Source organism: Arvicanthis niloticus, chromosome 5, assembly GCF_011762505.2.
Source record: "Arvicanthis niloticus isolate mArvNil1 chromosome 5, mArvNil1.pat.X, whole genome shotgun sequence".
Taxonomy (NCBI): Eukaryota; Metazoa; Chordata; class Mammalia; order Rodentia; family Muridae; genus Arvicanthis; species Arvicanthis niloticus.
The window spans coordinates 18,556,289-18,580,714 of NC_047662.1; the positions used below are offsets into that span (position 1 = coordinate 18,556,289).

At 45.3% G+C, this 24,426-nt stretch overlaps 1 protein-coding gene across 4 annotated transcripts; it reads right to left on the minus strand.

The window, feature by feature from the left end:
• Window positions 1-14,405: 14,405 nt before the first annotated feature.
• Znf436 (zinc finger protein 436) lies at window positions 14,406-23,108 on the minus strand. 4 transcript variants are annotated; one of them, XM_034503856.2, is made up of 4 exons: window positions 22,656-23,108; window positions 21,274-21,328; window positions 20,454-20,580; window positions 14,406-18,081 (listed from the first exon to the last, which is right to left on the minus strand). In XM_034503856.2, exons 2-4 carry the CDS (start codon window positions 21,304-21,306, stop codon window positions 16,829-16,831), a joined length of 1,413 nt encoding a protein of 470 aa, XP_034359747.1. In that variant the 5' UTR covers window positions 21,307-21,328; window positions 22,656-23,108; the 3' UTR covers window positions 14,406-16,828. The 4 variants fall into 4 exon arrangements, with proteins under 4 accessions (XP_034359747.1, XP_034359748.1, XP_076790066.1 ...); XM_034503857.3 differs by having other exon boundaries at window positions 20,454-20,698; XM_076933951.1 differs by lacking the exon at window positions 22,656-23,108 and having other exon boundaries at window positions 21,274-22,512.
• Between the last annotated feature and the right edge of the window lie 1,318 nt (window positions 23,109-24,426).

The following is a 24,426-nucleotide window of genomic DNA, read 5'->3' on the forward strand; positions in this document are numbered from 1 at the left end:
ATCCTAGGAGCTGAGGCTGCAGCTCTGTATTAGAGCATGTTCTACATAGGGCGGAATTCGGGCTCTAACTTGGGTGTGGGGGGGTTCTGGTGGTTGGAGAGACCCAGGTTCAATCCCAGAGCCCATATGGTAGCTCACAAATGTCTGATACTCCAGTTCCAGAAGATCTGATGTCCTTTTCTGACCTTCTTAGACACTAGGCACACATGTGGTATGCAAACATATATGCAGGCAAAAGCACTCAAACATATAAAATAAATCTAAAAAAATTAAATAAGCTTTTGTATCTCAGAGAAATTCCAGGGCAGTAGACTATGCATATCAAAGCTTTCACGTTTTTCACATTTACTATTCACAACCTGAAGGAAGACTTTTTCTTTGTTTGTTTGTTTGTTTGTTTGTTGAGCCAGAGTCTATGTAATCATGACTGTCCTGGAACTCACTATGTAAACCAGACCAGACTCTAACTCAGAGAGATCTGCTAGCCTCCTGCTGGGATTAAAGGTATGTACTATTATGTCTAACCCACATACTCTTTTTGGTTTGGGTTTTTTTGTGTGTTTGTTTTGTTTTATTTTTAATGTGTATGTGGGGGGGGTATTTTGCCTGCATGTATCCTCTGTACCACATGTGTGGCCGGTGCCTGAAGAGATCAGAAAAGGGTCTCAGATCCCCTGGAAGTGGAATTACAGAGGGCTGTGAGCCACCATGTGGGTCCTAGAGGAGTCACAAGTGTTCCTGATAGCTGAGCTGACTCTCCAGTCCTTCACCAGAGGGATTTTTAAATGGAAAGTGTGCTTCCATTTTTGCCAAGTATCTTTGTAGACAGGGTTTCTCTGTGTAGCCTGTCCTAGAACTCACTCTATAGACCAGGCTGGCCTCGAACTCAAAAGAACTCTGCCTCCCTCTACCTTCTGAGTGCTGGGATCAAAGGCATGCACCACCACCACCCGACAAACACAAGTTTTTATAATTCCAATTGAAAAAATATTTGTCCCTGTTCCTGTAAGCAGCCTGAGGTGACTGTGAAGATGGTTTGCTACTCTCGTGACCCAGGAAACCACTACAAAATCGTGCAAATCAAGAGGTTCAAATCTTCATGTTCACTTTTAGAACACCCGTGAAACTGCACAGGGCATCGAGGGTATGCATATCTGGAAAGCCACCAAGTATCTGAACGATGTCATTTTAAAGAAGTCATGTGTGTAGTTCCAGTGATATAACGGAGTTTGTAGTTGTAACCAGGCCAAATGGTGGGGCTGGACATAGGGTCAATGGCCAAAAATAGAGTGCTGAATTTTTTGCTTCGTTTGTGTAAAAAATGTAGATAGGAATGCTTGACTTAAGGGTTTAGATGTTGATTCTCTATGTATCCACTGAATAAAGTACCCGAGATGCGCTGAGGAACCTAGAGAGCTCATGGCCAGGTTACCTGGTCCATGACTCCCCTGTCACATCGAGATGGTCCTCACTGAAAAGAAACACATTGTTCAAAGCTGGAAGAGAAGGTTGCACAGAAGAAAAACATATCCCAGGAGAAACTGAAGAAACAAAAACTTACAGCACAGGAATAAATTCAGCACAGAATAGGTACAGATAAAAGTAAAGGTCATGCCGGGCAGTGATGGCGCACACCTTTAATCCCAGCACTTGGGAGGCAGAGGCAGGTGGATTTCTGAGTTCGAGGCCAGCCTGGTCTACAGAGTGAGTTCCAGGACAGGCAAGGCTATACAGAGAAACCCTGTCTCAAAAAAAAAAAAAAAAAGAAAGAAAAGAAAAGAAAAAAAAGAAAAAAAGAAGAAGAAGTAAAGGTCATAAAAAGAGAGAGAAGCAGAGAGACAGAGAGGGGGGAGGAGGGAGAAAGGAAAAGAAAAAATAGTTTTCAGTTAGAGTCGCAGGGGTGGCAGGTTTGTCAACTGAAGAAGGTACATATCATTATCATTCAATAAAAGTATGAGGGGCTACCATGCTCAGTGGCAAGTGTCCTTAGGTACTGAGCCATTGCACCAGCCTATATTATTATTATTATTATTATTATTATTATTATTATTATTTTATTATTATTATTTGTTTATTTTGTGGTACTGGTGTCCCAACCTAGAGCCTTATACATGACAGGCAACTACTCTGCCAGCAAGTTACACCCCAGGCCAAAGTCTCAAATTTGAAAAAGCAAATTTTTGTCAGGAAAGAAAATGTCTCACAGGACTTTATTAAATAGACTAGGCCATCCCTTAACTTGTGTTAAGCACTGAGCATGCTATCTCATTTGATGCTCACAGTAGGGCAAGTATTGTCTTCCTTTACTCATGAGGACACCAAGGTCAGGTCAGAGCTGAGACTCACTCTGGTGTACCTCTAAAGTCACTTCTCAAATTAATTTTTACTCTACATGGCTGAAAGAGATACCTCTAGCCAGGTTTATACTTCCCTGTATAAACCTCCCTGTTCCCAATCCTGGATACCAGCCTTGTATTGTATAACATGATAACTCTCCCCGTGCCTCCCCACCAACCCCTACCCCACACCCCTTGCCGGATGAGGTCACAGCTAGCTCCACCACACCTGGTTGGTATTGTGACTTCAAATTTCTTTTTACATTAACTAATTTTTTAAGATGTTATTTTTCTATCTGGGCAGTGGTGGCGCATGCCTTTGACCCCAGCACTCGGGAGGCAGAGGCAGGCAAATCATTGAGTTCGAGACCACCCTGCTTTACAGAGTAAGTTCCAGACTAGCCAGGGCTTTGCAAAGAAACCCTGTCTCAGAAGGAAAACAACAACAACAATAACAAAAAAAATGTTATTTTTGTGGGTGCCAGTGGAGGCTAGAGAAGAGTAGGGGAGCAGGCATTGCAGGCTGCTGTGAACTACCCAACATGGATGTTGAAAACCAACCTCCCACCCATGGAAAAATAGCAAGTGCTCTTAATTAGTGACTGCTTGTCTCTGGCCTCAGCATTAATTTATAAAAATAAGCGCTGGAAAGATGGCTGGACAGATAAGAACACTCACTGCTCTTACAGAGGAGGTAGGTTCCATTCTCAGCACCTGTGGTGGTTTGAATATGCTTGGCCCAGATAGTGGCACTATTAGGAGATGTGGCCTTGTTGGAGTAGGTGTGGCCTTGTTAGAGGAAGTATGTCACTGTGGGCATGGGCTTTAATACCCTAATCCTAGCTGCCTGGAAGTCAGTCTTCTCCTAGCAGCCTTAAGATAAAGATGTAGAACTCTCAGCTCCTTCTGCATCATGCCTGCCTGGATGCTGCCATGCTCCCACCTTGATGATAATGGACTGAACTTCTGAACCTGTAAGCCAGCCCCAATTAAGTGTTGTTCTATGGTATCTGTTAACAGCATTAAAACTCTAAGACAACACCCAAATGGGATCGCACAACCATCCCTAACTCCAGTTTCAGTGGGAGCTGTCTTCCATGGGCATCAAACATGTGTGTGGCATGCATGTAGGCAAAACAGCCACACATATAATTATCAAATCTAAATAATATTTTTCTCTGTCTTCCCAGCTGTCCTGGAACTCACTATGTAGACCAGTCTGGCCTTGGATTCACAGAGATCTACCTGCCTTGCCTCTGCCTCCTGAGTGCTGGGATTACAGGTATGTACCACCATGCCTGGCTAATATATCTAATTTGTATGTGAGCCTAAGTGTTCACTGAGCTCATTAGAAGGTATCAGATCCCCAGGAACTTAAGTGACAGCAGTTGTGATTCACCCAACATGGGTACTAAGAACGGAACCGAGATCATCTGGAAATGCCGTCCGCATTCTCAATCGCTAAGCCGTCCCTTCAGCGTGCCTCCCATTTTATGATTATTTTTTGAGTGACTTCTCTTCTTAGGTTCAGATGAAGAATATTGGGGGGGGCAGAAAAAATATATTGAGGAGAGCTCTCCTTTCCCAGCCTAATTAAAAACAAAACAAAAAAAAAACCAAACAAACAAACAAACAAAAAAAAAAAAACCCGCAACCGTCAGCTCTTAGTTCCAGTCAGGATTGCCAAACTTTCAAGTGTTAAATACTTGGACTCAAGATTCTTCCATTCTACAACAGTGGAATTCCCTGGCAACTCACCACCAGGGCCTCAGAGTTCCCACCCGCAACACCAAATTCCTCATCCACTTTAAAGAGGCCAAAACAGGCACTATCTCTACAGGAGCCACATTCCGGGCAGACTGTTACGCACAACTCCACAGCTCCTTCGACCCTGGTTATTTTCAGGTATCTCTACAGGCAAGCAGAAGAGCTGCACACCGTGGAGATGATAGTGCAAGTCTCTAACTCAAATCCTGTCAGAGTCTGAGACGTTTTACCACCCATATTCAAACACCCGGGTTAAATACACAGATTCACAAAACCAATTCTACGGGGATTGTGAATCTTGTTCCCCAGATCAGTGCGGTGCTGTGAGGTAATTATAGCGTTCAGTCTAACTTTAGCACATGTTTGGAAATTCAACAAAACACTAAATAGACTGTGTATATAACTAAGCCCTCATTACCCTTAAGCTAAAATATCCACTGCAGGACGGGGCATGTGCCCTGTAATTATCTTGAATAATAACCACAGTATAAGGTTTTTCCATTTACGGCCTTCTAAATTCCAAACTTCACTAGACATCTTGCCCACACCTGCACATCTTTTGCCCTGGGTCTCTCCTGTCCTGGTTTCTCCTTCCCAGTCCTCCTCTCTTTTCCAGATCATTATCTATTGATGCTCCTAGGATTCCATGCTTCTCAGTCCTCTCACTCCATCAGAGTCTCCTCATTTCTTTCCATGCTTTTGGGGGAGGTGGCAGGATCTCATGTAGCCCAAGCAGTCCTCAAATTCACTGTGGTGTAACACTGAGGATGACCTTGAACTCCTGATCCTCCTGTTTCAGCCTCTCCTGCACTGGGATTACAGGTGCATTGTCCCATCAGGTTTATGTGGTGCCAGGGACCAAACCCAGACTGTGAGCACTCTAGCTAAGCATTGATTAACTGGCTACAACTCAAGCCCTTACCATTTCCAAGTTAGTGCTTTTCTCAGTATCTGCTAGATAATAATGTTTGTTTGTTGGTTTGTTTGTGACAAGGTCTCACTGTGCAGCCCAGGCTACCAATCCTCTTGCCTTAGTCTCCTAAGCACTGGGGTAACTAACACGTGCCACCATGCTCAACTTCCTGTTTCTTTGTCAATGGTAAGATCTCTCTCTGGTCTTGACCTTGGAATTCATACTTAACACTAAAGCAGTTAGCCCCGAGAGTTCTGTACATAGCTGTAATCCCAACACTTGGAATGCTAAGGAAGGAAAATCATGAAAACTTCCAGACCCAGCTTGGGCTACACATTGAGTTCCAAGGCTAGCTCAAGCTACAGTGTGAGACCCTGTCTCAAAACAAACAAGCAAGAAAACAAAACAAAAACAATTGTAAAGACTTTTCTTTTCTTTTTCGCCACCATTCAACCACTTTGTCCTTGAGCTCAGATACATTAGCCACCTGGTGTCCGTTCCCTCTCTGAGACCTGTGTTCAGCTCCTTCTCCCAGATAACCCATCCAGCTATTCTGAACTCTGTCCAGAGAGCAACTGTGGCTTCCTTCTTTGCAAGCCTGGGGATCTATTACAGAGCTTTATAATACCGCTGACTTACACTGTGGAGAGCTTTTGGAACTGCTTCTAGAAATTTGGCAGGAATTTGACATTAGGCCAGGATAAGTAAGCTCAGGCAAGAATTTGACTTTGGACTAGGACAGGAAAGTAGGCTCAGACAAGGACATTTACATTTATGCTAACACAAAGTTCAAGGTAAACTCAGAGAGCAAGGCGGCAGTTCTTTTATCTTGGACATCTGGATAAGCCCCCAGAAACAGTGACCACCGGACTCAATTTATTGCCTTGTTCGTACCTTGACTATTTGTGTTTATTGCCTTGTTTGTTCCTTGACCTAGAACTGACCTTATTATTTGCATGTACTTAAAATGGTATAAAAGCAGACTGGGGAAAAAAAAACCCACTTCAGCCTCAGCACTGGCTGGAGTCAAAATGTTGTCTAATTGTCTTTTTGTCTTTTTTCTTTTCAGTCCTCACTTCCTCCCTTAAGACCTGGTTGACTGACTGAGCTGGCTTGGTCATTATACCCCCACCCCAAACAGCATCTCTTTAAGGGAACTTTCCATGGACGCTTTCTATAAAATCAGTTCCTAGCCGTTCCCCTTCAGTTTCTTCACTTCTACCACTTGGTACATCTTTTACTTGTTTGCTTGGTTGGTTGGTTGGCTTTTAAGACAGAGTTTCTTTGTGTAGCTGTGGCTCCTGGAATAGCCTAAGACCAGGCTGGCCTTAAACTCAAAGATCTGACTGTCTCTGCCTCCTGAGTGCTGGGATTAAAGGCGTGCATCACCACAAACTGGCCACTTGATCTTTCATTAATATGCCTTGATTTTTTTCCATAGGACATGAATATATTTGTCCAACTTCTCACCAAAATACAAGCTCAATAAAGTTAAAGTCTTTATTTTCTTCAGCCTTTTTATTTTATGTGTATGGGTGTTTTTCCCTATCTGTATGCCTGTGTACTATGTGTAGGCCTGGTGCCTTTCAAAGTAGGAAGAAGGGCTTCTTGTGGTCTTTATCCCTATCCTATATTCCTTTCCTTTGTATTCTCTGTTCTATTAGTAGCATACTAAACTGTACAGTAAACCACAGACCCCAGTAATCTGTGTTTCAAAGGTTCTGAGTCTTTATAAGTCTCTCATGAAAAATGTACAGTAGTGAGCCTGAAACCAGGACGGAGGCATGAGTCTAAATGGAGGCCTGATCCTTCTTTTTCCATTCATTACCACTGGGTTCTGTGCTCGTCTGGGGGGTGTCCTCATATCTATGTGTGGTGTGCAGTGTGCAGATCCAAGTTTTATCTATCTCCCCACAATATCTCAGGGTACACACAAGCAGATTAATCATGGAGACAAGACTTTGAAGAGGGCTGTTAAATCCGGCACAGAATTTGCAGGTTCTGGGTACATAAAACTGTGGTACAGAAGTAGGGGCTATGAGTTGAATGGGTATAGACCCATGGCTTTGGACCCTGGGGAAAAAAAGCATAGCTGTATGTGGTGATTTGAGTGAGGATGGAGGTTTATGGGAGAAATGGTAAAAAGCAGATATGTCCATATTGGAGCATTCTAGAAAGCATGATTTTTTTTTCCTGCCTTCCCTTGCCTAAATACGGAAGAGTATCATTTTAATAGTAGCTACCAAATCAGGTATTTTGAAGTGGGAATCTTGGATTAAAAATCCTATCGAAGCCACACATGTTGGTATGCATCTGTAAGCCCAGCAATAGGATCAGAGAGGCAGAAGGATTGAGCGTTTAAGATCACATCATGCTGTTGAGAGAGGATAGATAGATAGATAGATAGTAGGTAAATAGATGATAGATTATAGATATTCATGATATATGATGGGTAGATAGAAAATATGAAAAGGTAAGCCTTGGATTCACAAATCAAATACCTGTTTAAAAGCTCACATTCATAACATACCAAAACAAAGCCCCTCGAAATCCTCCACTAAATAGTTCCAACTGCTGGTTTATTCACTGGAATTTAATACTGACCACATACTAGTCAATTCTGCAAAGGTAGTATCTTGGATAATTTTATGTCAACTTGACACAAGTTAACGTCATCTGGGAGGAGGGGATCCTAATTAAGAAAATGCCTCCAGGGCTGAAGAGATGGCTCAGCAGTTAAGAGCACTGACTGCTCTATCAGAGACCCTAAATTCCCAGCAACCACATGATGGCTCAAAACCCTCTGTAATGGGATCCAATGCCCTCTTCTGGTGTGTCTGAAGACAGCAACAGAGTATTCACCTACATAAAATAAATAAATCTTTGAAAGGAAGGAAGGAAGGAAGGAAGGAAGGAAGGAAGGAAGGAAGGAAGGAAGGAAGAAAAATGCCTCCATAAGATCAGTCTGTAGGCAAGCCTTTAAGGTTTTAATTTTAATAATCATAGTTTTAATAATGTTCTTAATTAGTGTTTGATGTCGGAGGGCCCAGCACATTGTGGGTAGTGCCATCCCTAAGCTGGTGGTCCTGAGTTCTATAGGAAAGCAGGCTGCGCAAGCCATAAGAAGCAAGCCAACAAGCAGCACTCCTCCATAGTCTCTGTACTAACTTCTACCTTGAGATTTCTGCCTAATTTGAGTTCCTGCCCTGACTTCCTTTTCTAATGGACTATGATATGGACATGTAAGCAAAATAAACCCCTTCTTCCCCAAGTTCCTTTGGTTATGGTCTTTAATCACAGCAATTATAAGCCTGAATAAGACAAGTTGGTACCAGAAGTGGGGTATTGCTGTGATAGACATGACTATGTTGGGGTTTTTTTTTTTTGGGGGGGGGGGCCTGAATAAGACAAGTTGGTACCAGAAGTGGGGTATTGCTGTGATAGACATGACTATGTTGGGGTTTTTTTTTTTTGGGGGGGGTGTTTGTTTGTTTTTGTTTTGGAAGACTGCAGAACGTTGGACTAGAAAAGCCATTGAGTGTTGAGAGCACAGTGAGTTGTTCTGTAGGAGCTTGGAAGTTAGAAATTCTGAGCAAGGTGCAGACAATGGAAGCATGGCTTGTGAAGTTTCAGAGGAAAGCTTAAAGACTCCATGGGGCCATTTGTTATTTTGAATTAAGAGTCTATGTTCTGGTCAGCTGGAGCTGAAGAATCAGGTGTGATTAATAAGATACTAGAACTACTAAAGTGAAACCTTTGCTTTGCTGGGATACTCAATGCTGGTCAGCTGGAGCTTAGAACTTAGTGGTGATACAGTATACATGTGCGTTATTGATGTGAAATCTTCTGGGAAATTTTCCTAAGAGGCAGCACACAGAACCTGTGTTCTAAACATGGCAAGGTTGTATCGTCTGCTGGCAGCCAAACTTGGTAATGTGTAGGAGTCACCCAGGTGGTATTGGTTTTGAAGGTGTTAAGGAGCCATAGAGAGCTGCTGACGTTTGGAACTGTGAAAGGCTAGGAAACACCATTGGAGAAGGTGCAGCCTCAGTAGCGGTTGAAGGCCCAGGATTGAAAAGATCATGAGTAGAAGTTGACGCTTGTCACAGTGCAGAGAGGCTATTAGTGAAAATGTAGCCTAGTTGCAACACAGGCCCCAGCATTTTGGAAATGCCAGTACCACGAAGTGACCACCAGAGACAGCAGCAATTATGGAGTGGAACCAGCCAGAGCTTAGAAGACAAGCTGTGTGCGCTACAGAGAAGGGAGCTAGAGAAATGACCCAAGACCTTTGGAGGGGCTCAGAGGATCCTGAGTGAAGCCCAAACATTGGACATTGTGTGATTTACACTGTTGGAGTTTGATTTTGCTTTGCTCGGGTTATGACTATGCCCTGGCTCTTCCTTCTAGAAGTAAGGAAACATTAAACTTAATTTTGATTTTTACAGGAACCCACAGTTGGGAGATTTTGAACTTTTAAAAGAGGTACCAGATTTTCAAAGAGGCTGAATATTTTAAAGGGACTGAACTTTGAATGTGTTTAAATTTGTAAAGACGGTGGAACTTTTAAAGTTGTTTATGTTTTTAATATGGGAGCTTGGGATCAGTGAGAAAAGAAAGGTCGTGGCTCAACTGTGGTGTGTTTATGTCACAAAGCTGTCAAATATGCTAGACAGTGTAATGTCAACTTGACCCAAGCTAAACCCTGACTGAGACAGATACTGTGACTTCATCATTAAGCACAAGAATAACCCAGAAGGCTTTAGATGGGCCATATTGTCCCCAGGAGCTTTCCTCTTACACAAGTTCCCACCTGATATACCAATGACAAATAGTCTACAATTCCTTCAACATTAGTTTGGTGTAGTGATAAATCAGAAATAAATTACCATATAAATATAAAACTCTCTCATATTTATTCAAGAAGTACTTGCTGCCCACCTACTTCAGGTCAAACATTTGCTGAGGCTTGAAGATGCAAGGGCACATGGGTTGTTAAGCATGGTGGTATGCATCTGCAATCCCAGCACCTGGGAGGAGACACAGGAGAATCAGGAGTTCAAGGTTAGCCTGGCGACATAGAGAGGCTCTGTCAGAAAAAAAAAAAAAAAAAAAAAAAAAAGGAAGGAAGGAAGGAAGAAGGGGGCGGGGAGAGAAGGAAAAGGGGAGGAAAGGGAGGGAAAAGAAGGATAGGAAAAAGGAGAGGAGCAAGACACTGTTTTTCAAGTTTATGGGAGAAACAGGGATAAACACTTGTGTTCAACTCAGGAAAACCAGAAAGGAAGCACTTGGTCTAGTTTTCTGGAAGAAGTTGGGACAAAACTTGAAAAAAAAAAAAAAGAGGAAAGCCATGCAGAGAGAGTGGACAGCAGCAGCTACAGTAATTCCAGTGCTGGGGAGGGGGAGTCAGATCACAGCCAGCCTCCTTTTCAGCCCCAGAGGAGCCTCACTGTGTGTAGTCGGCATCAGAAAGTACAGAAAGGAAGACTTGTTTTTATTTATATTTATGTGTATATGTGTGTCTGTGTGAGCCACCTAATGTGGGTGCCAGAAATTCCACTGGTTCTCTGTTAGAGCAGCCAACACACAACCCCTGGGCCATCTCATCTGCCCTACTATGCAAAGGCTTTATTTCATTTCATTGAGGTATCTCTATGTAGCCCTGGCTATCCTGGAACTCTCTATGTAGACCAGGCTGCCTCTCACCGAGATCCACCTGCCTCTGCCTCCCAACTGCAAAGGTTTTACTTCTAAATGTTCACGTATTTGTTTTCAGTGCAAAGGTTTGAACTCAAAAGTCTCCACAAATACCCAGCAGTGCTCCACCACTGAGCTTTCATGCCCACTCCACTTTCTAACTTTAAAAAGCATGTGTTGATTGTACTATGTATGTGCGCCTCCCCTATGAGTTTATTTGCAACATATGCATGCAGTATATTACATGATATTACATGTGGAGGCCATGGGGCATTGAATGCTCTAAGTTACAAGTGGTTCTGAGATGTCCGAAATGTGGGTGCCAGTGAACAGAAGCCAGGAGCTCTGAAAGAGCTGTAAGCTTTTTCTTTTCTTTTCTTTCTAGGATTTATTTATTTTATGTATTTGAGTACCCTGTTGCTTTCTTCTGACACACCAGAAGAGGGCATCAGATCCCATTACAGAATGTTGTGAGCCACCATGTGGTTGCTTGGAATTGAATTCAGGAACTCTGAAAGAGCAGTCATTGAGCCATCTCTCCAGCTCTCCCTCTCCCCCTCTCTTCTTTCTTTCTTTGTTTGTGTTTTGTTTTTTGAGAAAAGGTTTCTTTTGTAGCCCTGACTGTCCTAGAACTCACTCTGAAGACCTAGCTGGACTCAAACTCAGAGATCCGCCTGCCTCTACCTCCCAAAAAAGCACCCTTAACTACAAAGCCATCTCTCCAGCCTCACACCCTTCTTTCCCCATTCAGTACAGATCAAATTACTTGTCTTTCAGAAATCCATTAGAGCTGTAACAAGAGAGAGGGGACTGACTGAAAGGGACTGGAATTGAGGGACCTCAATAGGTGGCTGTTTCATTAAGTAAAATGTGGTCCTGATGACAGTTTGCACGACTGCTAATGGTCTGAGTCCCATTAGGTGACTTAACCTAATGCAACTTGATGAGGTAAATATAATAGGTATAACTTTCCATTTATGAACGGGGAACACAAAGGAAAGAGAAACTAAGTAATTGCTCTAAGTCATTTGGTAAACCGTGGTAGTAGAGAAAAGGTCCCTAGACTTGGGAAATGTTTAGAGGTGGTGACACAGATAGGACTGAATAGCTTATTATGCAATTGGCATTTGTCACTGATTGAGGAGTTGGAGAGAGCTGGAGCTTCAGGGAGCGAGTGGCAAGGAAAATATGCAAGTGTCCAGCTGGGACACCTGGGCAATGACTACCTTGGGAAACTGCAGAAGCAGCCATGGGATGCAGGAGAGAAGGGACAGTGAAGTGTGGGATGGGAATCTCCATCGGGAGCTACTGAGAGGCAGCTGCAGAGGCTGTGGTGAAGCCCAAGCAAGAGTTGCAATCATGCCTTCCAAATCAACTCCAGACAAATGCAAAACAGCAAAACACCTTTGGAGATGTTGGAAACGATGCCAACTTTGAAAACATAACAAATGTACTATCTACATTTTCTTGCACTGATTTGTTTTTTTAAGACTTATTTATTTTCTGTATGTGAGTACACTGCTGCTGTCTTCAGACACACCAGAAGAGGGCATCAGATCTTATTACAGATGGTTGTGAGCCACCACGTGGTTGCTGGGAATTGAACTCAGGACCTCTGGAAGAGCAGACAGTGCTCTTAACCACTGAGCCATCTCTCCAGCCCCCACTGACCGTTTTTTGGTTTTTGTTTTTTTATCTGTTGGTAATTTCCAAGGGTCCCTATCCCCTTCCTTTCCTCACCCTGATTCTGATAGGATCTGACTGTGTACCACAACCCTGTCTACACCTCCAGAGTCAGCTGGGATTATAGGTGTGTCACCAGGTCTGCTAAATTGTTTGTTTTAAATCTTGAAGCTCCAGAGATCCACCTGTCTCTGTCTCCTGTGTGCTGGGATTAAAGGTGTATATATACATCTAACCCAAGAGGCCTAAGATTTAATTATCATTTAAAATTATGTGTGTTCATGTGTGTGTCCGTGTCCATACGAATGTGTGTAGGTATGCACACGAGTGCAGGTGGAATTGGAGGCTCTAGAGAGTTCTAACACAAGCCTCCTAAGGGCCTGTTTCCTCCAGGGTATGGAAGCTTGAGCTTCAACTTCTGACACACCAGGGAGCCAGTTAGCAGATCAGCACGGTGTCCTCCCTGGAGCCCTACCAGGCTGGAAACAGCTGAGCAACCCACTTTACACCCCTACGCTCCTGGAAGACAGTCACACAGGAGCAAGTTTGCTTTGTCAGAAACACTGGAGAAATAGTAACACCCCAAACACGCACATGGGAGATTCCCTGTGAAACTTCTGGTGAGTTTTTCCTTGATCTCTTCTCCGGCCACTGAAGATGCTGAACCGACAGAGGGTTTTGCTTGTGCTTTCGAACTGAGGCTCAAACTCCCCGTGCTAAGTACCTACTGTACTACTGATGGCATTCCCAGCAGCCCCCACACTTTTATTTTGCCTCATGTGTTTGTCCACCACAAGCAATACCTGAGGAGGGCATCCAATGCCCTAGGACTAGAGCTATAGATGGTTTTGAAGTATCACAGGGGTACTAGAATCAAATCCAGGTGTTCTAGAAGCATGACTAGTGCTCTTAACCACCAAGCCATTGGAGTCTTTCAATGTCCAGCCTAGTCCTAAACCCCTGGTCTCAAGTGATTCTCTGAGGTCCTCTCCCAAAATGCTGGGACACAGGCCTATGGCACCATGCCCAGCAAGAGACAGCTTAAGTTTTAAAAGTTTATTATATGTGTGGGGGATGGAAGGGTGACAAGTGGGAATCTGTTCTCACCCTGTCACATGGGTCCAGGGATTCAAACTCAGGTGGCCAGGTTTGGTTGCAAGGCCTTCTACCCTTTGAGCCATCTTGCTGCCATAGATTAAAATATCTTTTCTTTGCTGAGTCTAAGCTACAGGATAAAACATTTCTCTTGCATGTCTGTAGTCTCCCAATTATGAAGACAAAGCATTTCTTCCCAACTACCTCTGTCCAGGCTGACTTGCCATTAAAAAGCTACAAGTTATTAAGAAAAAAATTAGAGGCTGGAGAGATGGCTCAACTGTTAAAGAGTACTGCCTGCTCTTCCAGAGGTCCTGAGTTCAATTCCCAGCAACCACGTGGTGGCTCACAACCATGTATAGTGAGATCTGATACCCTCTTCTGGTGTGTCTGAAGAGAGCGACAGTGTACTCATATACATAAAATAAGTAAATCTTTAAAAAAATTACTTATAAGTCATTTGAAAGTTATGGCTACACTCTGCATATCCATCACCACTGCCTTAGGTCAAGTGACTCCTTAGGAATCTCTCCAGGCTTTCCCACTGACCAGACGCGACACGGCATACTCAGAGTTCAAGACTATGTGCCCTCAGTTCCTGCTGGAAAGCCAACTGGACAACCCGCACAGCATAAATGTAAAGATGATCACGCACAATTTTAATGAACCTCATGAGATGCTCTATTATCAAGGAGTTTGGGACGACCGAAATAACTCAATTGTTTTAAGTTTAAAAATTATACCTTTAATTATAGAATATTGTTAGGATAATACAGCTATAGACAAGACACTAGGATAACTGACCAATACCAAGGGAATCTGCTCTACAGATTTACCTGTTCAACCACTCTCCACAACCATAGAACACAGGCACAGACTGTCTGGTATGTGCAGAAATGGCCGGGGACTTCCGAACAGAAGGCATGCACATAGTGTTAGTGAAGAGTGGCGCGTGTATGACTGCCACAGCTCAGCACAGGAAGGGGAGCAGCTGACCGCAACGGTGTGGACAGGGTTGGCACAGCCATTGCCTTTTTAGCCACCCAGCTGGAGTGTACACATACGAAGAGATTGGAAGGCAATCAGAAACCTTCCGGAGCCTTTCATCTCCTAGAAGCAAAAGCAGCAAACGGGACACAACATAACCTTCAAATGAAGGCTGAGGCTGGGTGGGTATGGTGGGAGTGCATGCATGCGTGTGGGCGTGTGGGCGTGTGGGCGTGTGTGTGTGTGTGTGTGTGTGTGTGTGTGTGTAAGTATAAGTTAGGAACAGAGGCGGGAAACAGGTTGAAATGAAGTTGGGTCAGAGGTTCTGTCTTCTACGAGCTACTCCCAGGCAGTCACTTATGAGGCTCGAAGAAGCAATGGGAGAACGCTGAACACCACCAGAGTCATCGGCTGCACTGATATAGAAGACACAGCTGACATGTTAGTTACCAAGAACATGTAAGTCACCTAACAGTTAAAATATGAATACCCACAGTAGGCTAGATTTTGTACAGACTAGAAACCATGTGCCCTGCCCCAAGTTTGTCCTCAAATGGGAGTGACCACTAAGAGGCCCTCAGAGTGGTTTCTCCTTCAGTTGCTTTTCAGGTTGTCACTAGTGATATGGTATCACCCAGCTGTGGCCACAGTGACTGAAAGCACTGGGCTTTAAGTGCCAAATCCCAAAGAACTTTAACAAAAAGGGTTTCTTTAGTAAAAAAATAATAATAATAAAAATTACGTTTGCAACTTTGCAACAAAGCACCATAGAAATACAATGGGACTCTTTAAATGCACACGCGTGCACACACACACACACTCGCGCACACACACGCGCGGGCACACACACACAAATTTTCACACTCTCAAAGTCCCAGCTCCCTGGATGCCAACTTCCCTCCATCCCCTCAGGGCTCAATAAGCACCAACATCCGGGATATCTAAGAAGTGAAGTATTGGGCTACACTGGGTCAACTCGTTTTAACTATTTGTGTCTGGATGCTGGAAACACATTCCTCCATAGGTTTATCCGTGTCTTCAGATGAGGCCATTCGTCACGGAAGATAATTCCGTCTGAGAAAGGACAAAGAACCTGAGTGTCCAGTCACTCTCTCACCATTGATGGACATGTCCACACAAGTGCTTAGTTCTGTACAAAACCAAACTTCACAGGAGCGCACTGTGCATGAGCACTAATGCTAAAATGTTTCTTCTCTGTCACAAAAGAAAAATAAAGGACATTCTCACACGGGAGCTATGTCCACAGTTCTATCTTAGGATCTACTTCAGGCAAGAACATGCTGATTCTTATGAATTCAGTTTCTGCTATCAGAATACACATTTCACCGAACATACGCATGCCTTTATGCAAGCTAAGATGAAGACTGGGCTGTGGCCCTATCAAGCCCTAGAGGGGCAAGCGATCTTAAAGACCGCAGCACTGACTGCTGTTCCCTGGGAAGGGTCCTGGGCTCCCTTCCCTGGGGGATGGGGGTGGGGTGGGGTCAGTTCTCTTCCTACTTCCCATCTGTCATGACTTCCAGCCCTATCTTTTCCTAAAGGCAGTTTCCCTACTATGATCCCTAAAGTGATTTTTGAAGGAAATACGGAAGTCTGATTAATGTTATCTCTTGCTGATGTCATCGCTGACCATGGGCCCTTGGTCCTCAAACCAGTGCCTCCTGTTTCCCGTTACATTGTATCTTAGGTCAGCTTTCAAAAACATGCAAGCTATACACAAGTGAGAAACAAGGAGAAACTCCCAGATCACTGCTTTCAGCAGGCGGAATCCTGTGCACAGGATTAGATACGAAGGTGAGCTACTCAAAAAAAAAAAAAAAAAAAAAAAAAAAAGCCCTTTGGAAGGGGTGTGTGTGAGCCCAGCTACTACAGCGTGTGAACAGTCCCAGCTCAGGGCAAGTCCACCTGTCTCTGCCAAAGGGGCTGTGACCACCCTATTTCTCCCGCTGCAATCTTTTTGGGCCAAAGATACAAGAGAGAGAGAGAAAAAAAATTTTTTTAAAGATGTACTCCATCTCCAGGCCTGAGAGACCAACAGCATCTTGTCTTCTGGTCTTCAGCTCTCAAGTTACTCAGGATGGGAGGCTGACTTTGATGAAGCAATTCATAGAATCATCAGTGAATAAACACCACCGTTTTGGAGGAGGGGACAGCATCCCCAAAGCTGTGGGTCTGAATTTTCAAAAAGGGTTGCTTTCTTTCATGTTTCAGACTGTAGCCCGCAACAAGGGAAGTCAGAACATTAAAAAGAGCTGTCTTAAGGAAGCCCGCTGATATCAAACATCACATGGCCTCCAAACATGTCATTTCTTACTCGGGGTTGCCGGGCCTAGTCGGTATGGACTCTCTTGTGTTTAATAAGAGCTGAGCTCCGGCTGAAACTCTTATCACACTCGGTACATTCATAAGGCTTCTCCCCGGTGTGAACTCTCTGATGGGTGATGAGGTTGGAGCTCTGTGTGAAGCCCTTTCCACACTGCACACACTCATAGGGCTTTTCTCCCGTGTGGGTTCTCTGGTGCTTAATCAGATCCGACCTTTCCCCAAAGCTTCGCCAACACTCGTTACACTCGTAGGGCTTCTCCCCGGTGTGGATCTTCTGGTGCGTGATGAGATGTGAGCTCCGGCTGAAGCTTTTCCCACAGGCCGTGCATTCATACGGCTTCTCTCCCGTGTGAGTCCTCTGGTGCTGGACGAGGTGGGAGATGCGGCTGAAGTTTTCCCCGCACTCGTTACAGTGGTAGGGCTTTTCCCCGGTGTGGGCCCTGCGGTGCCGCACCAGGTCAGAGTTCTGACTGAAATTCTTCCCGCACTCGTCACACTTGTAGGGCCTCTCCCCCGTGTGCACGCGGTAGTGTTTGATGAGGTCGGACCTCTCGCTGAAGCCCCGCCCACACTCGTTACACTCGTAAGGCTTCTCACCGGTGTGAGTCCTCTGGTGCTGAGCTAGGTGGGAGCTGCGGCTGAAGCTCTTCCCGCATTCCTCGCACTCGTACGGTTTCTCCCCGCTGTGGGTCCGCTGATGCTGGATGAGGTGGGAGAGACGGCAGAAGCTTTTCCCGCACTCGTTGCATTTGTGAGGCTTCTCCCCGGTGTGGATCGTCTGGTGCTGAATGAGGTGCGAGCTCCGGCCGAAGCTTTTCCCACACTCGTTGCAGTCGTATGGCCGCTCGCCGGTGTGTGTTCTCTGGTGCTGGATGAGGTGGGAGCTGCGGCTGAAGCCCTTCCCGCACTCGTAACACTTATAGGGCCTGTCTCCCGTGTGCGTTTTCTGGTGGCGATTGAGGTCTGAAATCTGACTGAAGGCTTTCCCACACTGAGAACAAATGTGGTAGCGGATGCCCGTGTGCGCTTCCTTGTGGACAAGCAGGTCGGTGACTTGCTGGAGAGGGTAGCTTACCCACTCCTCCGCGGTCAGGTCTCCCCACGGCCTTTCTGACCGGTCCCCACTTTCAAAGACCTCTTCGCTTCCAGGATTCTTCTCAGCATTCTCAAGAGGCTCTTCCGACATGGTCGCGAATTCCACATCGTCACTAAACTCTTGTTTTGGGTTTGCTTCATTCTCGCTCCTGATCTCAAAATCTGCAAGGAGGAGTAAACAGTGCGGAGACCAGTCAGTGCACACACATACCTGCTGAGTTCTAGACGCCGGACTGCCGGACTGGGGGCTTTGAGTTAGCCCGCTAGTCCCAGGGCTGGAGAGTAAACCTGGGGTTTTGTGCATGCCATTTACAAGCACCAAAGCTCAACTGTACCATGGTCATCTAGAACTGAGCTCGCTTCTCTCTCTCTCTCTCTCTCTCTCTCTCTCTCTCTCTCTCTCTCTCTCTCTTATTCCTTTTAGTTTAATCTCAGCAGTGGGTGGGAAGACAAAATTGGGAAGTACAGACATCATCCACTGGCATCCAAATGGCTCTTAACATGAGTGAATGATAACCTAACCGTCACATTTATCATGAAAGTCCGTCTCTGTGAGTGAGAAATCCAAGACTTAGAGAATCGAAGCAGCCTCCTCCAGGTGGGAGGCCCTGAGCAGGCAGCTCACAACCACTCTAATTCCAGCTCTAGGGATCCAATGCCCTCTTCTGGCCTCTGTGGGCACTATAGTCACACACACACAAACCCATCTATCATATCCATACAATTAAAAGATGAAAACACAAATCTAAATATTCAAACTCAAGTCTGTGTGCTAAGTTCAGGCTCTTCAGTTAATGGCTATTTAAGAAACTATCTATTCCTGGTATTTTGAAAAAGGAAACACAATCAGAAGCAAAACAACAAAAAAGAGAACTTGTACCAGACACTATATTTTCTAAATTGGGTTTTTCTTTCCTTCTTCTTCTTCCCCCTCTTCCTCCTCCTCTTCCTTCTTCTTCTCCTCCTCACTCTCTTTTAGTTCTTTGAGACAGGGTTTCTCTGTATGTTGCCCTAGCTATCCTGGAACTCGCTCTGTAGACCAGGCTGGCCTAGAACTCAAGAGATCAGCCTGCCTTTGCCTCCTGAGTGCTGAAATTAAAGGTGTGAGCCACCACCCCATCAAAATGGGTTTCTTAGTACATGACAGAAAACTGTAAGTAACAGGTATGTTCGCTGAAAAGGGTCTATGGGTAAATTAGTTTAGTAACTAGTCACGAACAAACTAAAACCTAAGAAAGGCAGGGAAGATGGCTCAGAGGGGAAAATATCTGTTATACAAACATTAGAATCTGGTTTGGGATATCAGGCACACATGTGAAAGCTGCTCATTAATCCAGCTGCGCACACTGGATCAATCCCAGCACTTAAGGTGATGGCTGCTTCATACTTAATTATGTGTATACATCTGGGTTGGAGTATGTGTACATGTGATTGCAGATGCCTTAAGGGGCCAGAAGAGGGCAGCTGATCCCCTGGAGCTGGAAATAAGGTTGTTGTAAGCTGCCTGATATGGGTGCTGGGGACTGAACTCAGGTCCTCAGCAAGAGCAACATATGCTCTTAACATATGAGCTGTCTTCTTCCACCCATTCTTGGTTTTGTTCACTTTGGGTTTTGTAGAGGAGGTGTTGCTGTTTTTATAGAACAATTCAAGAGACAAGAGCTCAAGGAAGTGGGGGTGGGGAACAAATCACATCAAAGTAATCGGACACATATATATGAAAACATCAAAATCTCATTATTTAGTATTACCTAAAAAAAATGAATAAAAAAATAAAAAAGAAGAATCCAAGGAAACTGGGACATCAAAGCGAATCCAAGCTAAGAAAACCCGTCAGGTCACCTTTTGTTTTGAGAATAAAAACATTTTTTAAAAAATATCTTAGTCCTGTGACTGGCTGTATACAGGACTGAGGATGAAACCCAGGGCTTCAAGTCTTCTAAGCAAGTGCTCTACCAGCTGAGCTGTGTTCCCAGCCTCACAATGTCTCCTCTGAATAGGATCTGTGAGCTAACTACTCAATGGTTCTTCCGAAACAAGACACACCTGAAGGATGATCGCCTCTGAAAGATCTCTAGACAAGAACCTACCTACAGTACCTGAGGCAAAGCTGTAGCTACAGAGGCAAAACAAACACAAAAGGTTGTTTTCTGCCCTCCTGTGAACCTGCTTCAGAACCCCACATCTTCCAGCGCCCTAGAGAAAAAGCACCATTTATAGGGCATTTATGTCCTGGCGAGCACCACAGTGTCAGACCTGTTTGATCAGTAATCTGTACAAACAGGCCACAGAGCCGCTAATGACTCAGGGCATGAGAATCCTCGGAGTCTCTGAAATAGCAGAAACATCTTTACTTTTTGCTTTAGACTGGAAAACATGGATCTTCCCACATTTAAAGATTTGAATAAGCACCAAAGCCAGTAACTAATTGTGTAGTTTTCCTTAAAAACAAACAAGGCTGTACTGAAAGACCTAAGCCATTCTGACAGTTTCAAAACCAGAAGAGGTAAAACAAGATAAAAATCCTCACTCACCCAGTGAGACAACATTTCCATAATTCTCCTGCATCACATCCCTGTAAAGGTCTCTTTGTGTAGGGTCCAGAGGTCTCCATTCTTCCCGAGTGAGATACATGGCCATATCTTCAAATGTCACAGGGGCCTGAAATCACACAATGCTTTCCTCACTACTTGGTATCTAGGAGTTTAGAACCAGCTTTTCTTCTTGAAATTAGAGACATGGTTAGAAATGTCGAGAAGGCAATGGCATTAAGTCTCATCTGTAGAGTCCGAAGAAAATAGAAGAAAAAAAAAAAAAAAAAAAAAGACATGTGGTCAAAAGGCAGGGACAATCTACTAGCTTCCTGATCTGGATATCCCTGCCCACTCTGGACCCTTACAATGCTCTTCTTTTCTTAGACCAGTGAAATTCTTTATGGTACAGTTCTAGCACCAGCTGCTGTTCTGTTTCTCCCCACCCTTTTGCTCTTCACTCCATCCTCGGATACCGGATCTAGAATTAACCACTCCACGATTTACTGGTTCCCACATCACAATACTTTCTTGCTCAGGTAAACGGAATACTTACCATATCGCACCCAGGTTAACCAGCCGCAACCTTTCTTCCTACAGATTGTTGGCAAGGAGGGTACCACCCATCTTGTTAGGTTTTATTCTCCTCAGTATTTAAAGTCATTCAGTGGGTGTTCGATATATGCTCGTATATGGTTATATTAGCCACCACTAAGTCCCTGGAGCAAAATAGCGAAATGAGCTAATCCCAGAGAATTTCCTATAGGGGTTTGCAGAATGGGGAAACACCAGCCGAGATGGGTAAGCAGAGCCCCCGGCTTACCTGGGACCCAGACATGAGCAGAGTGGCTGCCATCTCGGGCTCAAGCGTTCGTCTCCTAGTAGAGAGAGCAGGAAAACCAGCTAGCAGACAACGTTGAAGGAGGCGAAAAGCAGGGCGCGAGGCGCGGCAAGAGGCCCTGCCCACTCCCTAGGGCTGGAGTTCTGGTCGCAGGGTATGAGGGGAAGGCCCAGGACAAGTCACTCTCCTCCCTGACTCCCGAGTCACCCACTCTCCGTGTCTCTGTTAATATCGAGTACGTGCAATATTAGAGTAGGAGAGGACAGCACTGGCTGGGTGCCCCCTGGGCTAGGGGTCAAGCCGATGCAATTCGAGGGAGGAGGCTTTCAACCCAGCCCATAGAACGCCTCTGCTCTTCCATCTCCGGGCTGGGACCTTTCCGGCAGCAATCTCAGCCAATCAGAGAAAAGAAATCGTAAAAGACTTGACCAATCAGATGCCAAAATATCAGCCCTCCTCCTGCAGCGTGGCCAGGCAGCTCCACCACGCATGCGCGCGCCTCGCAGCCTGACGGGACTTGGAGTTTCACTCTGGCGTACAAAGGCCACTTAGCGGCCAAAAGCAGGGGAGGGAAAAGAACAAAAGGGAAAAGACAGGACCGCAACCTTCAAGACCAGTCAGGGTATCCCCCACATTTTTCTCGGAGACCACGGCACGACTCAGCAAGGGAAGCTTCCCTGCTTTTTCTCATGGCCCTACGACCATCTTTGAGTCGTGTATAATCTGCGAGGTTAGCTTGAGTGTGGCAGCCCGGGCTGAACTTAGCTGAGATCACCCTTCATTTGACAGCCTAGGCTAGAGCGGGAAAAGGCTTCCATCCCCTCCCTCGGGAGACTCCCTGGCCGCAGTGGAACTTTGGGCCCCGCCCACGAACTCACTACACCTCCCAGCACTGCCTGCAGCGCTCGCTTTCTGGGTCCGAGAACGACAACTCCCAGTAGGCCTTGCGCCATTTACAACCTGCCCCAGACTACATATCCCAGGAGGCCTCGCGTCCTCTGTACGGTGCTGGAGAGCTGTCCGCGGCCCGGCCCAGGGTGTTCCGATGTTAACCCTGTAGGGAGCGCCTCCAGTTCTTTTATAGAGACGGGGCTCAAGTGCACACATCTAAGACGCCAGAACATTGAAATCAGAAGCGGGGGAAGGGGATAGGGTGTGTAGGGAAATAACTAGCCTCGGAGTGGGAGACTCAGGGACCTGGCACTCTTGAGGGTGTCTCTGCTAAAAGGATCTTGGAGACATCCTAACACCATGAAAACCTTAGGCCTGCGACGACCTGGACCTAGAGTTCTAAGGATGCTAGTAGTCTCTATTTGTTTCAAGGAAGTCACAAAGCTGGGTTAGGACAGAACGAACAAGCTTACCTCCGGGTCTGTGGTCGCTGGCTCCAAGATCCTTGAGAAGCCTGAGATCCCAAAGCCTCAGAGATCTAAAGAGGCCTGACGTTCAGAAAGATTCTAGATATCACCAGCAGACTCCAGAGATCTCAGGGCCACGAGCCCATAGATTAACAGGCAAAGGACAGAGTTTGATTGTAGGGTGAGCCCAAAGCTTCAAGACTGCAGAGATTGTTCTATAGCTTCGGGAAACAACAATCTCATAAACAGATCTCTGAGGCCACAACAGCGCTGGCCAAGGAACATCAGCGCTGGCTAAGCTGCATTCAGTAAGAGTCCTCCAAATGGAAGGACTTGAAGCCTTCCCTTTCCCCAGCTGGGATGAAGGAATTAGACAATGGAAGGCGAAGGCTAAGCAAAACAGGGATTCTGTGTGGGGAAGAGCTCCCAGCTTGCTGTAGCCTTGGAGAGGGAAGTGATGGAAAAAGAATATAGCAGCTTATTAGGGACTCCCACCCTCTTCAAGTTATAAATATCCCCAGAACCTTGGCTTGATGCCCAGAAGCCTGTTGTCTCCAACTGAACAGGAGACTTCTCTGCCTAGGCTGGGAAAAGGGGCTTTTCTTTTGTTTTGCAGATACATCCACACACTGAAGGACTTGGGAACTTTTTTTTTTTTTTTTTTTCAAATATGACTCCCGGCCTTGCTTTTATTAGCGTGTCCTGTTTCCAGTGCCCAGTTATTTATGGCTACATGACTCAACTCAGGGATCTAAAAATGAGCTAGGAAGACCCCTACCAGCCACAGTGTATCTTTTCCACCTGTACTTCTCTTGCTCTCCCAAAGGTAGGACTAAAAAATGTGTAGATGCCACAAAATTGTATTATTCTACCTATTGTAAAATGTGTCCAGCCACCATGTAAGTTCAAGTCCTGAAGGATTTACAACAGTCAGGAGAAAATCAGCATAAAGATCTGACAGATCTAGGCTGTGTATATATCAGAAAAATCTCTCCAGGCCCATTTCCTTTTTAAAATTTTACTTTATTTTTAATTATTTGTCAGAGGGAGGGATATAAGCATGTGAGTGCAGGTGCCTGAAGAAGCCAGAAGAGGGCGTCCAATCCCTGCTGGAATTACAGGTGGTTCTTAGCAATTCCTCTAGGCTCTCTGCCCAGCAGTTACCTAGCAACAACCACTGTCTCTGCCTCAGGTATGCTCCAGGCATTATAAAGACTGCTTGGCGCTCTCTCTCTCTCTCTCTCTCTCTCTCTCTCTCTCTCTCTCTCTCTCTCTCTCTCTCTCTCTCTCTCTCCTACCCATCCTCCCCTCTCTCTTCCTCTCCCCTTCTCTCTTTTCCACAGGTGTCCCAGCCAGCCTCTTCCTCTCTTACTTTCTTCCTCTCTGTCCCCTTCCCTCTGCCTCTACCCCTTTCCAGGTCCCAGTTCTGCTCCCTGGCTCCCTCCCCCCAATAAATTCCTTGTATACCAGGTCTGATTGTTCGAGGGGACACCTTGGCAGGGCCAGAAAAAGTGCTGTCTCTTGCATTATTATGCCACGTTTTGTAAAACACCACAGTTGTAAGCCACCCTATGTGTGCACTGGAAAACAAATTTGGGTCCTTGGGTCCTTTGCAAGAGCAGTATACACTCTGAACCACGGAGATATTTCTCCAGCCCCTCCTTTCCTTTTCTGTACTGTTGGAATTGTTCCTGCTAAGGATGTTGAGGAGGGATTTAAAACACACCTGTACAAAATACACAAGACCACAGGTATTTGGATGATCCTGCCTTTGGTA